Genomic DNA, 13,874 nt, shown 5'->3' on the forward strand with positions numbered 1-13,874 from the left:
GGGCTGAGCCGCACATGCTCCTCACTGAAGGCCAAAGGTAGGCACAGACACAGGCCAGCCTGACCCAAGCCCTGCTCCTAAGCACTGTACTTCCTGGTGACATGGCTGCCAGCAGCACAGAGACTAGGTAGCTGTGTGCCACAGAGCCCAGTCTAGGAGGTATGACCTGTGCATCTGCAAAGCCACCTGAATGTGAATACAGAGACTGGCTCCAATTCAGCAGCTACACTTTAATTCTAAATAAGCATCCAGTGACACAGCTGTCTTCCATCTATTCCTGACTCCCTTAAAGAGTCCAATGAGATGACGCAGGGGCTCCAGCATGGCAGCCACAGGTCCCCCATCTCTCACCTGCCTTCTCCTCTCCACCCAAAGCCCCGGCAAGAAGAGCACCACATGATTGCTCAGGAAACAGGGGCCTAACAGGGGCCTCTCACAGCTCCCTTGGGGGAGAAAAATGAATAAGCCTGGCCTTCATAATGCTTCTTAAAACAAAAACCCAGCACTCCTTTTACAAAGGAAATAATGAAAAGGAATGTAAGATTCACACCCATCTTGACAACAGTTTGAGCTTTGCAGATCCCTACTTGGAGAAACTGTCAAAGGCTTTGGTATAAGCCTTTGCTCACCGTCCAGACCATGCCCACTGTCCAGGTGGGAGTAGAGAGCCGTCCCTGTCCCAGCCTGAGGCTCTGGCTCTGCAGGGCTGGCAGAGGACTTCTGACCACTGATGCACATCTTCCCAGCCAACCACAGGCCCACTGCTCACCAGCATTTCACGCTCACCCTGAAGCCAGTGAAGCTCCGCAGAGCAGCCAGGGAGACCCGCTCAAGGGCACCAGAGGCCATGGCAAGAAAATGGCTAGGGGAAGGAGGATGGGATGGGGCAAGGGATGTTAGCCAGTCTTCCTCCTTCTGTTACATGCCTGGTAACAGCGAAGCCCCTCGACGTCTGTTGGAGAACTGCTTGGGAAATGGCAGAAGCCTAAAGGGAAGGGGGCTGGCTCTGTACTCTCTTGAGGGCTTTACCTGCTAGACAGAGGGCCTGGGACTCTAGAGACGCCTTCCCAAGGACACTGCTTCGTGACTCCTCATCAGGACACTCAGGTGTGGTTTCCTACCCGCCCCCAGCAAGGGCAGCACACACGGGCACGCATTCGGCAGGGAATGTGGGGGCCGGAGGGGCACCTTTTCTTTTTTGCATGTGAAATCCTTGTCAGTGGCAGAGAATGGCCACTGAGCTTCTACCCCACACAGGAATCAGGCAGCAGCTTCAGCCCTGAGCCACCCCAGGCCACACCCATACCCAAGCCTACCTGCTCCTCAGCAGAAGCGCCCTGGTCTTGGCCACCCTGCTGAGGACTCTCTGAGTATGTGGGCCCTGTGGGAACACAGACCCAAGACTTCACGAGGTCAAGCCTTGCTGACGGCACCTTTGCCAAGGGTTTTAAGAAGGATCCTCAGTCACCCATCTTTCAGCATTCCATGGCACACAAAGGAATCCTGTGGGCTAACCTGGGCGACTCTGGCACTCAGGGCTGCCCCTTGGCCTCATGTCTGCCAGCCAGCCCGCCCGGACTGCCCAGCTCAGCCCAGCCTGCCAGCCCACTGTAAAAAGGAGTGGCTGGCTTGGAGTGGGGGCTGGGAGGGCTTCAGTTCTGCCCCTGGGCGGAGTGTCTGAGCTCCAGATGATGGAACTGAGCCACCCTCAGCCTGGCCTTGGCCCAGCCTCCGACAAATTTGATCTCAAGGACCTACGAGAAGCCAGCTCCTTTCTCTAGGAGACCTCACACACCAAGTCACAGGGGGTAGCTGCTCTGAGGGGTCATAACAACTACAAGCTGCAGAACGCATGGGATTTATTCCAAGAACTAGCTCCACACAGCGGCGCCTGTGGTAGAGGGGCTGCTGGCTAAAGGCCTGGCTTCCCCCAGCGCTCCCGGCTCCAGCCTTCACTCCTCCTGAAGTGTTCCTCCTACACGCCACAGTTCTCCTGTCCCATGGCCTAGACTCAGAAGAAAATAAATATACACGCAGGAAGATATAGTTACGCTGCGTATTTTTATATCTTCTACGCATTCACCGCCCCAAATAGAATTATTGGGTGTGCTAAAGGTAGACAGCAGCAATTTGTTATTCTCAGGCAAAGACATTTTAAAACATCGACCAGAAAAAGACTTCCATGGCCTTTTGTTACAAAGGTGAGCCAAGATTGCTAAGGAACACGGGGTGCCCTCATCTCTTGGGGGCACTCTCCCAGGCTGCTGACCTCACTTGGCCAGCAGGGGGCAGAGGAGGCTCACAGGAGATCGAGGTAGGTGCTGGTATCTCCTGGGAAAAGTCCCGCCAGCCCCTCTCCCCCCTGCAAATCCTGGGGGCCCTCCACCAAGCCCCCACATGCTCTTCCGCCACAGCATCATTTTCAGGTCTCAGCTAAAAGTGTGAGGCCAGGTGTGATGTGGCTGGGGCATCGGACTGGTGATGAGGGGGCAGATGGAAATGGGATCTGAACTTTTCATTGCTTTACCTGTGAATTTTAGATTCGGAAATAAAGAAATCCTGGCAAACAACTGAGTTTGCAAAGCAACTTACATCTGGGAGATCGGACCCTGAACTTCAGGGAAGAGTGAATTCTGGTAGGGGTGAGAGAACAATCTGGTCTCAGATTCCTAATCCCACTCCCCCAGGGACAGGCAAAGGTCCCCACCCTCTGACCTCCTCTCTTCTCCACTAAAAGGAAATGGTAGACACCTAAATTAAGCAAGGCAACGGCTCAAAATATGGGGTTAAAGTGAGGGACTAAAAAAGATCATATTTTAGGTCTATCAAGTACAAATTTACTTTTCATGCAAAAAGTAAACAGCGTGCTTCCTGCCTGGCTGGCCTGCTCTGACTTCGGGAGTGAGGCGAAGGCCTGGCCTCTCATTCCTGGCACAAGTCCTGGAAGATCCTGAGGTCAGTTCCTCCTGACACCCAGAGGCCACGCCGCCTGACACCGAAGAGATGGAGATGTGCTTGCTCCAGGTGGGGTCCATGCGGGTCCACTGTGTCCCCAGAGAAGCAGGCATGCACTGATGAATTCAACCACCCCAGGGTGCCAGGTTCCAAGGCTCCCTGCGACCCAGAACCACATACAGAAGTTGGCAACGGCCCTTCGATGAGCTGAACAGTTTGAGGCTTGTCAAAGGGGAGGTGAGGAGAGGATGCGAGTCAGTGACTCCATCCATCTGGACATGATTGGCAGCTCTTTACCCTGAGACGGCCGTGGGGGCCAGGACCCAGGGACAGGGCAGAGGGGCTGTGTATGTGCATGGAGCATCCTCATCCAACTCCAGGCTGCTGGGGTTCCAGGTCAGGGTAGGAGGGGGGAGCACTGGGTGCTGCTGCTCTGGCCCCTGCCCCAGTGCTTTGGGGACCCTAGCATGGGTGACAAATGGGATCCAACGTGGTAGGGAACTGGGAGAGGAGAAAGAAGATGGAACCGTGATTAGCAGCAAAGGTGGCAGCAGTGAGCAGACACCACAGGGCCTCGGCACAGCAGTCTCCGATTAGACAAAAGAACAACCGAGTACGAGAATGGCAGGGAAGATCGGATGGCAGGAGGTGACTATGAGGTTCTCAGCACTTTGCTGTAAAAATGCATGAATTTAAACCTAATCAAGACAGCAGCTGCGGGTCAGCAGAAACCCTGTGCCTCTAGCTTTCCCCTCTAGAGGGCGCGTTGACCCCAAAAGATAAAAACTCAGAGTTGCAGCTTGCAGGGGGCTCTAAAGAAGATACCAGAAGGTACCAGTGTAAACATTCAGAACGTGCCCAGAGAAGGGCAACAGCCGCCTGCCACCCAGGGAGACAGGCTGTGAGGTGCCAATCAGGTAAAGGAAAAAAGGTCATTCCGTTTCTGAGGGAGCCCAGGAAGTATCGCAAAGGGGAGTAGGAGGTTTTCAAGATTTCTGGGCCCTGCCACTTAGGTCAGAATTGCTGCTGCGGAGGCATCTTGATGACTCAAAGGCAGGCGACTGGCCCCTGGCTCTGCCAGTCCGGTGGGATGAAGGCAGTGGCTGGGGACTGGCGCAACTGTAGATGGTACTCCTCCCGGCAGGGGACCACAGGGGTCCTCTAGGTGCATGGGCAGGCAGGCACCCCAGCTTCACAGATGACTGGGGCCTGGCCCAGTGCTCCCTCCCCTCTGTGGGCTGAGGAGCTACAGTGAGCGAAGGCTACCTCAGGGAGGAGTGGGGAGATGACAGTTTCTCAACAAGTCACCTGGCTCCAGATGCCTGGCAAGTTCCGGGTTAAGGTGACTCTGCAGCCGGTGTCTCACCCCGCCCTCTCATGTCCCGAAGGGGCTGCTGGATGCACACACCTCTGCGAGGCCCCTGCTGAGTGTCTGTGGGCAGCAAACGCCCATCCTGGGCCTGCCTGCCTGAAGCCTTGGCACCTGGCATCAGAGTAGCTCCTGCTCGTCGTCCTCCGAGCCAGAGGGGCCCTGGCGCACCTCCTCGTACCACTTGTTGGTTAGAGTTTTCATCTGGATGCGCCCGTGGTGCAGGTCCTGGGTCGAGAGACACAACCAAGCTGTCAGTGCGTCAGGGGCAGGGCCGAGGAAGGGAGGGGAGGGTGATGGCCACAGCAACTTCAGTTTCAACTGAACCAACTGAGCTGGGGTTGTTCTTTGTGGAGCGGAGATCACGGGAGGCCTCATTCAGAAAGGAGGAGGTAGCATGGCGTGAGGGTAAAAACGTGGCCTCTGGAGTCAGACACACTTGGCTCTGTTCCCGGTTTTGTCCGTATTGGCTGTGACCTTGCGGGGTTACTGCACCCCATTAAGCCTCCATCTCCTTAGCTGTCAAGGAGACAGCCGCATCCACTGCACAGGATGCTGGAGAAGGAAGCGGTTAGGGTCACGGTCACCAGAGCTGCCTGGCTCCTAGAAGAGCGCACACGCCGCCAGCTATCAGGTCTGCCCAAGAGTGGAAAACAGGCCTGCTCAGAAACAGAGGGGGCGGCAGTGGGAAGAGCCCCACCCTGACCCAAGGCCTCCAACTACCAAGAGGCCAGAAGTGCCCTGAGGGACAGAACCAGAGCTTTGAGCCTGGGCCACTGCCTGAGGCCCTGGTATGTTGAAAATTCCTCAGCTCTGATTCACTAGTTGGTCGATACACTGTGTCTATCATCCAGGAAAACCAAACTGTGTTAACAAGTCTATTATTAACCTCGCACTAAATGTGGCAGTGAAGGAAAAACAGCAGATGCCGAGTTCCACAAGCACACCCAGCCTCCAGACCGGGAGGCGGTGGCCTGGCAGGCCCACGTGAGCTTCCTGCCTCCCCTCTCTTCCTCCACCCGACCCTGGGCCACTGCAGGTCCTGAAGGAGGCAGGCAAGGGACCCCAGAGAATGCAGTCTGGCCAGTGTCCCACCTCCTGTGTCAGCCTCCGAGTGAAGAAGGGGTTCAGGTACTTGGCATCCAGCCACATGAAGCCTTTGAGGTCCTGCCGCCTGATGTAGTGGGCCTCGTACTCCTCCTCTGTGAGCTCCGACAGGTGCTCCGACTCCACAGTGTTGCCCTGAGCAGGGAGGAAAGGTGGCCTGATGGTCATCAGCTGATACCATCAGGGGGCATCTCCTGGAAGCCCCCACCACCACCCAAGCTGCCAGTGTCCTCAACCCTAATTCCACTTGACCATCAGTGCAGGGTGATAGTGGGCAGCAAACGGCCTCCTGGGAGGCTGCAGGGAGGCAGGAAGGTTCATCAGGGCACAATGGATGCCTAGGACCCCAGCTAGGATAGAAGGACCAGGCCAAGCTGGGGCTTGGTTTTTAAGCTTTTGCATGACTCTCTTATGCAACCAGGACTGGAACTGCCGTTCTGGGCTTTTCATGACCCGCAAATTGCCCAGGGAGACTCTTTCTGTCTCTTTGCCCGTGGCTCCAATAGCTAGGACTCCACCGTGGGTAGGCTTTTGCCAATCAAGCCAGGAGAGGAGAGGGGAGAAGGACACATCCTGTAGGAATTGGGAAGGGATGAAGAAAAGGACCCCATGTGGAGGGGAGGGCCGGAGGTGAAGAGGCGGGGCTCGGGTCACTGTGGATGTCCAGCACTCCCCACAGGGAGGAGAAGCAGACAGGCTCTGAGTGCAGTGCCCCGCGCTGCTGGAGGAGCCTTGGTGGGGCCATAGTGAAGTGTGCTCTGCAGCTTCACTGCAGGTGGTGGGGGAGGTGGCAGGTGCAGGAAGGGGAGAGGATGGCAGGGGAGGGGAGGGCATTTAGATGCTGTGAACAGTGCTTGTCAAACACTGGTCTGCATCAGAATCTACCTGGGGTGGGGAGGGGCTTGTGAAACCACAAAATAGTGGGCCCAGTGGAGTCACATGCAGAGCAACTAAGTCAGTAGGTCTGAACGGGCTTGGGAATCTGCATGTCTAACAAGTTCCCAGTGATGCTGCTGGTCTGGGGACCCCATTTTGAGGACTGCTGATCAGTGTGGTGGTGAAGAACGCAGGCGTGAGAATTCGTGCCCGCAGCTGTGTGATCTGATTCTCTTGATGCCTCAGCATTCTCATCTGCAAAATGGGTATAATGAAAGCATCAGTTTCTGGCAGGCTATTGGGACAATCTGAGATAGTCCAAGGGAAACACAAGCACTGACTGTCACAGAAAACATTCCAGAAACTCAGCAGTTCATCCTCAGAGGAGCTGTCCTGTTTTCGCTAGGACTGTGCTTCGCCAAGTGTATTCACAGGATCAGATGTAGCAGCACCACCTGGTAACTTTTTAGAAATGCAAATTCTTAGCCTGGGCCACATGGTGAGACCCTGTATCTACTAAAAATAAGAAAAAAATTAGCTGGGTGGGGTTGCGCCTGCCTCAAGTTCCGGCTACTTCAGAGGCTGAAGTGGTAAGATCACTTGAGCCCAGGAGGTCAGGGCTGCAGTGAGCCATGATTGCATCACTGCACTTCAGCCTGCGCAACAGAGTGAGACCCTGTCTCAAAAATAAATAAGAAGAAACACAAATTCTTTCAGACCTCACGCCAGACCTATGAGATGCTGGTGTGGGACCCAGCAGCCTGTGCATACCAAGTCCCCTGCTAATTCTGATACCCAGAAAGGCCTGAGCTAGAGCCTTTGTGAAAAACAAGAAAGTTGGTAGATATGAGATGAGGGCAAAGGGCCTCTTAGTGTGACGGAAGTTCAGAAGAGCCAGGCCTGATGGCCATCTGGAAACTTCCCAGCCACCCTGCAGAGGCTGAGGGGCCCAGCATGGAGACGGGAGGCCATGGTCTTGCCAGTCCTAACTCCAGTGATGGCAGTGAACGGCCACTTGAGGACTCCTGGGCCTCTGATGACTGATTAAAGTGACTGAGGCCTAGAATACGGGAACTAGAAAGAGAGGCACGGTGGTTGGTGGAGGATACAGGTGGGTGGGCTGGAGCCCAGAGCAGCCTCTGCTTCAGTCAGAGGGCCTGGCTTCACGCAGGGGTCCTGAGGATGAAGACACGGCGGAAGCAGCCTGGTGGCAGGGGCGGTGGCTTGCAGGTAGAAGAGGTGGGCAGGCCGCAGAGCTTCACTTCCCCCTATAGCTGGGGCCTGGGGACCTCCAGCCCCACACCATGTCTGTCCCTGAGGCAGGGTACCACTCACAGGGCCCTCACAAGCACTGCAAGCCGTCCTCCCCACCTCAGGCCCCCAACAGGTGGTTTTTAGTAAATGCTGGAAAATGACGGGATTTTGAAACCTTCAAACCTGGGTCCTGACAGGTGTCTCAGCTGCTGGCAATGCAGAGGCACTGCTGGGAGAGTATGGCACAGGCCCAGACTCCTGCGGTGCCCCACGGAGCTTCAGAGAGGGAGCAGATGGGGTCTCCCACAGCCTCCCCGGCTGCAGCAGGGCACGGCCACCAGACACCCCCATCCCAAGAGCCATGCCTTACAACTCAAGTTCTGTCACATCCTTCTCAGGGGGAACAACTGGTGTGTGTGTGTGTGCAGTATGTGCGTAAAGTGTGTATGTGGAGGTGTGGGTGTCCTCAAAGCAAGGCTCATCTGCCTACTTCCTGACAGTTGGGGCCACCAGCTGTGCAGCAGGCCAGCGCCCGCCCCACCCCGCAGGGGCATGGTACCAACCATCTTCTCCGTCTTGCTGAGGTTGACATCCTTCTTGTTCCTGCGGCGAGCCTTGGCGTCCTCAATGTCCATGAGGCGGATGAGGGGCATGGTGCTGCCGCCCAGCAGCAGGATGGTGAAGAGCACGATGACGATGGTGGTGGTGCCGATGAGCTGCCGCTTCTCCATGGGCTCCAGGTCCAGGTGCAAGCTCAGGGCATAGGGGATGGCCCCCCGCAGGCCTGGGGGACGGCGAACAGAGTGAGAAGGCACAGAGAGGAGGCAGCAGCTTCGTGGGCTGGCTTCCCTGGAAATCCGGCCGGCCCAGCACAGCAACCAGCAACTATTCTAATGGCCCCAGTGAAGAGCGTGTGCTCGCCCTGTGAGGCTTTGAGGTGAAAAGCGCAGGCCGTAGGGATGTGGGGACCACAGACTCACCCCTATGCCCACTTGGGCAGATCAATGAGGTGCCCCGCCCCAGCTACAGAGCCCCACGTGCAGGTGCAGGAGGACTTATCAAGGCTGATGCCTGTGTCTTGGAAACTGTAGGACAGCTGCTGTGGGCCAAGCCCTCGGGTGTGTGCGCCAGGCCCAGGCAGGTGCTCGGCGTGCAGAGCCTCACTGGATCTTTACAGGAATCCTCACCGAGCAGCACTACTCTCGTCCATAACACACAGATGAGGGACCGAGGCTAAGAGCAGCATGTCCCACCTGGGGCCACTCAGCTAATCCCCACAATAGCACAGGATGCAATGTGTCCGGCACCCCTTGTATCTCGAGATGCTGCCCCCGTGGAGGCCCCTGGTGGCAGTGACAGGGCTCTGGGCTGCTTAGGTGGTAATGAGAGGCTGGCTGGTCCCCTGTGAGGCAACTAGGGCATGACGGAGGGGCATGGACTGAGCTGGGGAACAGGACTTTCCTCTGTAAGAAGCTTCCTGGCTTCCTTGGCACCATACGGAGGAGACAGGCAGTCCTAGCCCTGCCCTTGGGGAGCTCCCAGAGCAGCTGGGAGGAGACACAGCAAATGAAGGCTGTGAAATGGTACCTGGAAGAGATGGGCAGGGTGGGGGAGCAGACAGGAAGGCAGGAAGCTTGCATCATGATGGGGCAGGACAGCCAGACTGCTGCAGATAAGACCCAGATGGGGAAAGGCGGAACAGGGGCACAGAGCACAGAATGCAGAGACACGGTGAGGACGAGGGACTCTCTGCCTCTCTAAACCTGTCACAGGGGCCAGAGGATTCAGTGACACAGCACATGTAACGTGCTTTAACAGGGTGTGTACCCAGCAAGCGCTTAGTACCAGTTAACCAGGCCACGAGGCAATTCAAAGTAGGATTTCTTGGGCAAGGGGGATGCAAAGGCATAGGGATGGCGGCATCTCCATGGCATCCAAGCAGGCAGCTGGAAACAGAAGTGCGGATCCCAGAGGGAGGTCTGGGTTCTCGGGAACAGCTTTGGGACTAGATGGAAGTGAAGGCCAGTGGACAGGTGAGCACACTCGGTGAACACGCAGAACACACGAACAGAATCAGGGCTCAGGCAGAGTCCCGAGGAAGCTGCTATGTGAGGGGTCGGTGAAGGGGGATGAGCCCAAGGAGACGCCAAAGAAGAGAAACCAGGAGCAAGGCCCCGAGGCCACAGAAGAGGGTGAAGCAGTCCTCGTCAGAAGGCAGGGGTGGTGGGAAGGAGGTGGGCTAGGATGGTGGCAGACCCCTCTCCCTCCCCTCCAGGTCTAACTGCGGGAGGTTGCTGGTGACCTGCCAAGGCCAATTCCAGCCCTGTGGATAGGTGGTGAAGAAGTGGAGAAAATGAGCAAGGACAGCTCATTCACGGGTCTGGCCATGGCAAAAGAGGCTGGGACGCAGCTGCAGGGGATGTGAGGAGGAACTCTGGATAAAGATGCTGGTGTTTTGTGGGAAGGAGGAGAAACTCTGATTGCTTAAGTGATGATGGGAAAGGCCGGTAGCAGAGGCTTGAGGCTTGTTCAGTGCTCCTTGCTGAGAATCCAGGAAAGCCCGGATGGAAAGCCGAGGAGAGAGAGCCCGGGAGAGAACAGGAGCCTATAGCCCTCGCCATTTCAAATACACTCCAGCCTTCCCCGCAAAGCTCTTATCCTCATGCCCCCTCCCAAATAGCTCACATCACTTCGAAAAACCTCTGACACACTTCTGCAATCACTTTACAAAGTAGTTTGCCTCATTGGCAAAAAGAGATTAGGAAAAAAATTAGTTTTTCTCACCATATATAAATGCATACATATATATTCACATATGTACATATATATGAAACATATACATTTTTAAACAAGGCCTTTTGAAAGAAGAGAAATCTGAGACAAACTTACAGATATGCCTTTGGATAGAGAACATCATAAAGTGTGTAGCTATAACCCAACCCACACGGAAAACACTTTAATTATAATATTTAAGCAAGAAAGCATAAAGAACAGTATGTATTGCTCAAAAATAAATTTAAAGATGACTATGGATCCAGTTCTTTAGAAGCAAAGATTTATGAAATCACTTCCATCCTTTAAAAAGTGATTAAATAGCAACTGACACATTCAAATTAAACTACCAGAACTTTGTGACTAAAAGGAAAAATATCCAAAACTAACATAAGGTATAAAACATTTTCTACTTTCACCTTTTCTACCTTGAGTCCATCATTACTTCAGCCTAGGACACAGCCTAGAAAACCCACAGGGAGGCACTGAGCCATGCCCAGCTGTGCCCTGGACCGCACTGTCCTGTTCAGGAGTGGCAGAAATCCCGACTCTGCCTCCAGTGGTCACGTGACCCTGGGCATGTCCTTTGCCCTCTTCCAACTAAGCCTCACCCACTTCACAGCACCATGGTGAGGGGCGCCATCTGGGCTGCAGTGGGTGCCATTAAACAAGAGTGTTGATTACTTGTAGCTTATGAGCAAATGCCTTTGCCAAGGGCGCTAGCAGAGAACTATGGCTCTCCCCACATGGTGCGTGCTTTTAACAGGTATTTCCCACCCTGTTTATTCAAGATTTGACTTACCACTAAACCACATGATGAACATCATCTTCGGTGTGATTTTATGATCCCGGAAGAAATTCAGGAGGTAGGAAAGAGGGAAAATGTTTACCGCTCTGCCAAACAGTACAAGAACCTGTCGACAGCAACAAATTAAGTCTTAGGTGAAAACATCTGGTTCTTGAAGCAGAAGCTTCTCGAAGCTGATGCAGACTGTTTAACACATCAAGTACAAATGCAGCATTCCCCTCAGCCATAAAAGACACGAGCGACACCATGCTTGTCAGAGACCCAGCATGGGCGTGCTGCTGGAGCTTCGGGCTCTATGCATCTAGGAAAGGATAAAGCTTTGTACATTACCTTTCTCAGTAGTCAGAAAAGAGAGGACTGATGAGGTATCGGGAAGGGCTTCAGTAATGACAGCAGAACAAAACTGAATGCCAAGAGGCTGTACAGACGTATTCACGGATCAATTTAAGGGCAACCTGACTCCAAAGGCGCCCCCTTGGGACAGGCCTGCATTGATCATTCCAGCCCTACGGGTACAGACTGGGTGTTTCTGCCTCTCCCTCAGGGAAAGGAGGTGAGCACTGAAGGACCTACCCATGCACGGAAATGCTGCTCTCTGATCAAGAGGAATGCAGAGGTAGGGTCTGCAAGGAGGCCACATGCCCTGGCTTAGCCAGACAGCTACTTGCTGTGGCATTTGGTTCCTTTCCATCCCCAAAGGCATGTTAGTCTTGGCAAAGTACAGCTTTATGTAAAGTTTACCTCTCTCTCTTTTTTTTTTTTTTTTTTTTTTAAATTTTTTTTTAAACATGGTGTCTCGCTCTATCTCCCAGGCTAGAGTGCAGTGGTGAGATTGCGGCTCACTGCAGCTTCAGCCACCTGGGCTCAAATAATCCACCCACCTTAACCTCCTAAGTAGCTAGAACTACAGACATGCACCACCATGCCTAATTTTTTTTTTTCCTGGATTCCGCCCTCTCTCCCCCATGCCTAATTTTTTAAAATTTTTAATTAAAGATGAGGTCTTGCTATGTTGCCCAGACTACTCTCAAACTCCTGGTCTCAAGCAATCCTCCTGCCTTGGCCTCCCCAAAGTGCTAGGATTACAGGTGTGAGCCATTGCACCCAGCCTAAAGTTTAAATGTCATCTAAGTGGATTCTTAGGACTATTACTTTACTTTCATTTTATTCATCTTGGTTCTCACCATAACTACTTGAAAATGATGATATAGACATATATAGTACATTCTTTAGGCTTTAAGTTTGTTCCTTTAACAAGCATGAATTTGAGAGTAATTTTTTTTTGAGATGGAATGCAGTGGTATGATCTTGGCTCACTGCAACCTCCACCCCCCACTGGGTTCAAGCAATTCTCTTGCTTTCGCCTTCCCAGTAGTTGGGATTACAGCAGTATGCTACGATACCCGGCTAATTTTTGTGTTTTTGGTAGAGACGGTGTTTCGCCATATTGGCCAGGCTGGTCTCAAACTTTTGACCTCAAGTGATCTGCCAGCCTCAGCCTCCCAAAGTGCTGGGATTATAGGCATGAGCCACCGTGCCTGGCCAAGAAGAACTGTTTCTAATCATCAAACATTTCTATGCCAGACAACATGCTAATCATTTTACATGCATTATCCTGCTAAATTTCAATCCTTGCAAAGGTCTTATAAAGTAGGTATTATTGTCTCCAGTTTACAGACAAGGAAACTGAGGTATAGAGAGATGACGTAATTGGTTGATAAGTTGATAAGGGAGGAAGTAAAGTAATGGATCTAAGCCTCAAATCTCGATCAGACCCCAAAGCCCATGCTCTTGACCACTAAGCCGAGCTTAAAGGGCAGGAACTGTAACCCATCTGAATATCACAGGCCGTCTCCACTAGCCACAGGGCCAGGCTGGGCCTAACTGCTTAGAGAAAACTGAGTTATCATCCAGGGCATCCTCTCATTTTCTTCCCAACCTGTGGCTGATACAGTCACCTCCCTGTTTCACCCACTGAAATCTAATCTTCCATGCCTACACTTGTGTTTCAGGTTTGATCAAATGTGTCCCCTTTTACCCAGTGGCTACATTAAAGGCTATGATATATATATATATATATATATATAGAGAGAGAGAGAGAGAGAGAGAGACAGAGTTTTGCTTTTTGCCCAGGCTGGAGTGCAATGGTGCAATCTCGGCTCACTGCAGTCTCCACCTCCTGGGTTCAAGCGATTCTCCTGCCTCAGCCTCCCGAGTAGCTGGAATTACAGGCACCCACCACCACGCCCAGCTAGTTTTGTATTTTTAGTAGAGAAAGGGTTTCACCATATTGGCCAGGCTGGTCTCAAACTCCTGACCTCAGGTGATCTGCTCGCCTCAGCCTCCCAAAGTGATGGTATTACAGGGGTGAGCCGCCGTGCCTGGCCTAGGCTATTACACTTTCTGTAAAGGACTTTTGCTGCTTTTCTCTTGGCCTGAAACCTGATAAACTGGGAGGACGAATAACAGTGACCAGGAGCAATGAGCCCTTGCTGACTGAGAGGTAGAAGTACCCAGGTTGCAAGAGAATATCTTTTTTCCTTAGGCTTCCTCATCTTTTCTCAGTCTCAGTTTCTCTATATGCTCGAGTACAAGTTTGTACACTGAAGATGACAATGCTAAAAAAAAAAGGTTTCCTAATAGCTATGTTTTATTAAGTGGAGTTGACAATAAGTTATCTGAAGATAAATTATGATAATTCAACAACAATAAGGTGTGCTTTTTTTTTTTTTT

General features: G+C 52.9%; 1 protein-coding gene across 2 annotated transcripts in view; it reads right to left on the reverse strand.

Annotated features, from left to right (window-relative positions):
• Positions 1–210: 210 nt before the first annotated feature.
• SLC9A8 (solute carrier family 9 member A8) overlaps positions 211–13,874 on the reverse strand; it is a 78,839-nt gene continuing 65,175 nt past the window's right edge. For both annotated transcript variants that reach the window (XM_017529930.2, XM_017529931.2), the window contains exons 13-16: positions 11,136–11,247; positions 8,125–8,345; positions 5,420–5,566; positions 211–4,552 (exon numbers count right to left, since the gene is read on the reverse strand). In XM_017529930.2, coding sequence (XP_017385419.1) covers positions 4,445–4,552; positions 5,420–5,566; positions 8,125–8,345; positions 11,136–11,247 — 588 coding nt within the window. In that variant the 3' untranslated portion in view covers positions 211–4,444. The remainder of the gene's footprint in view (positions 4,553–5,419; positions 5,567–8,124; positions 8,346–11,135; positions 11,248–13,874) is intronic.

Source organism: Cebus imitator, unplaced genomic scaffold, assembly GCF_001604975.1.
Source record: "Cebus imitator isolate Cc_AM_T3 unplaced genomic scaffold, Cebus_imitator-1.0 Scaffold62, whole genome shotgun sequence".
Taxonomy (NCBI): domain Eukaryota; kingdom Metazoa; phylum Chordata; class Mammalia; order Primates; family Cebidae; genus Cebus; species Cebus imitator.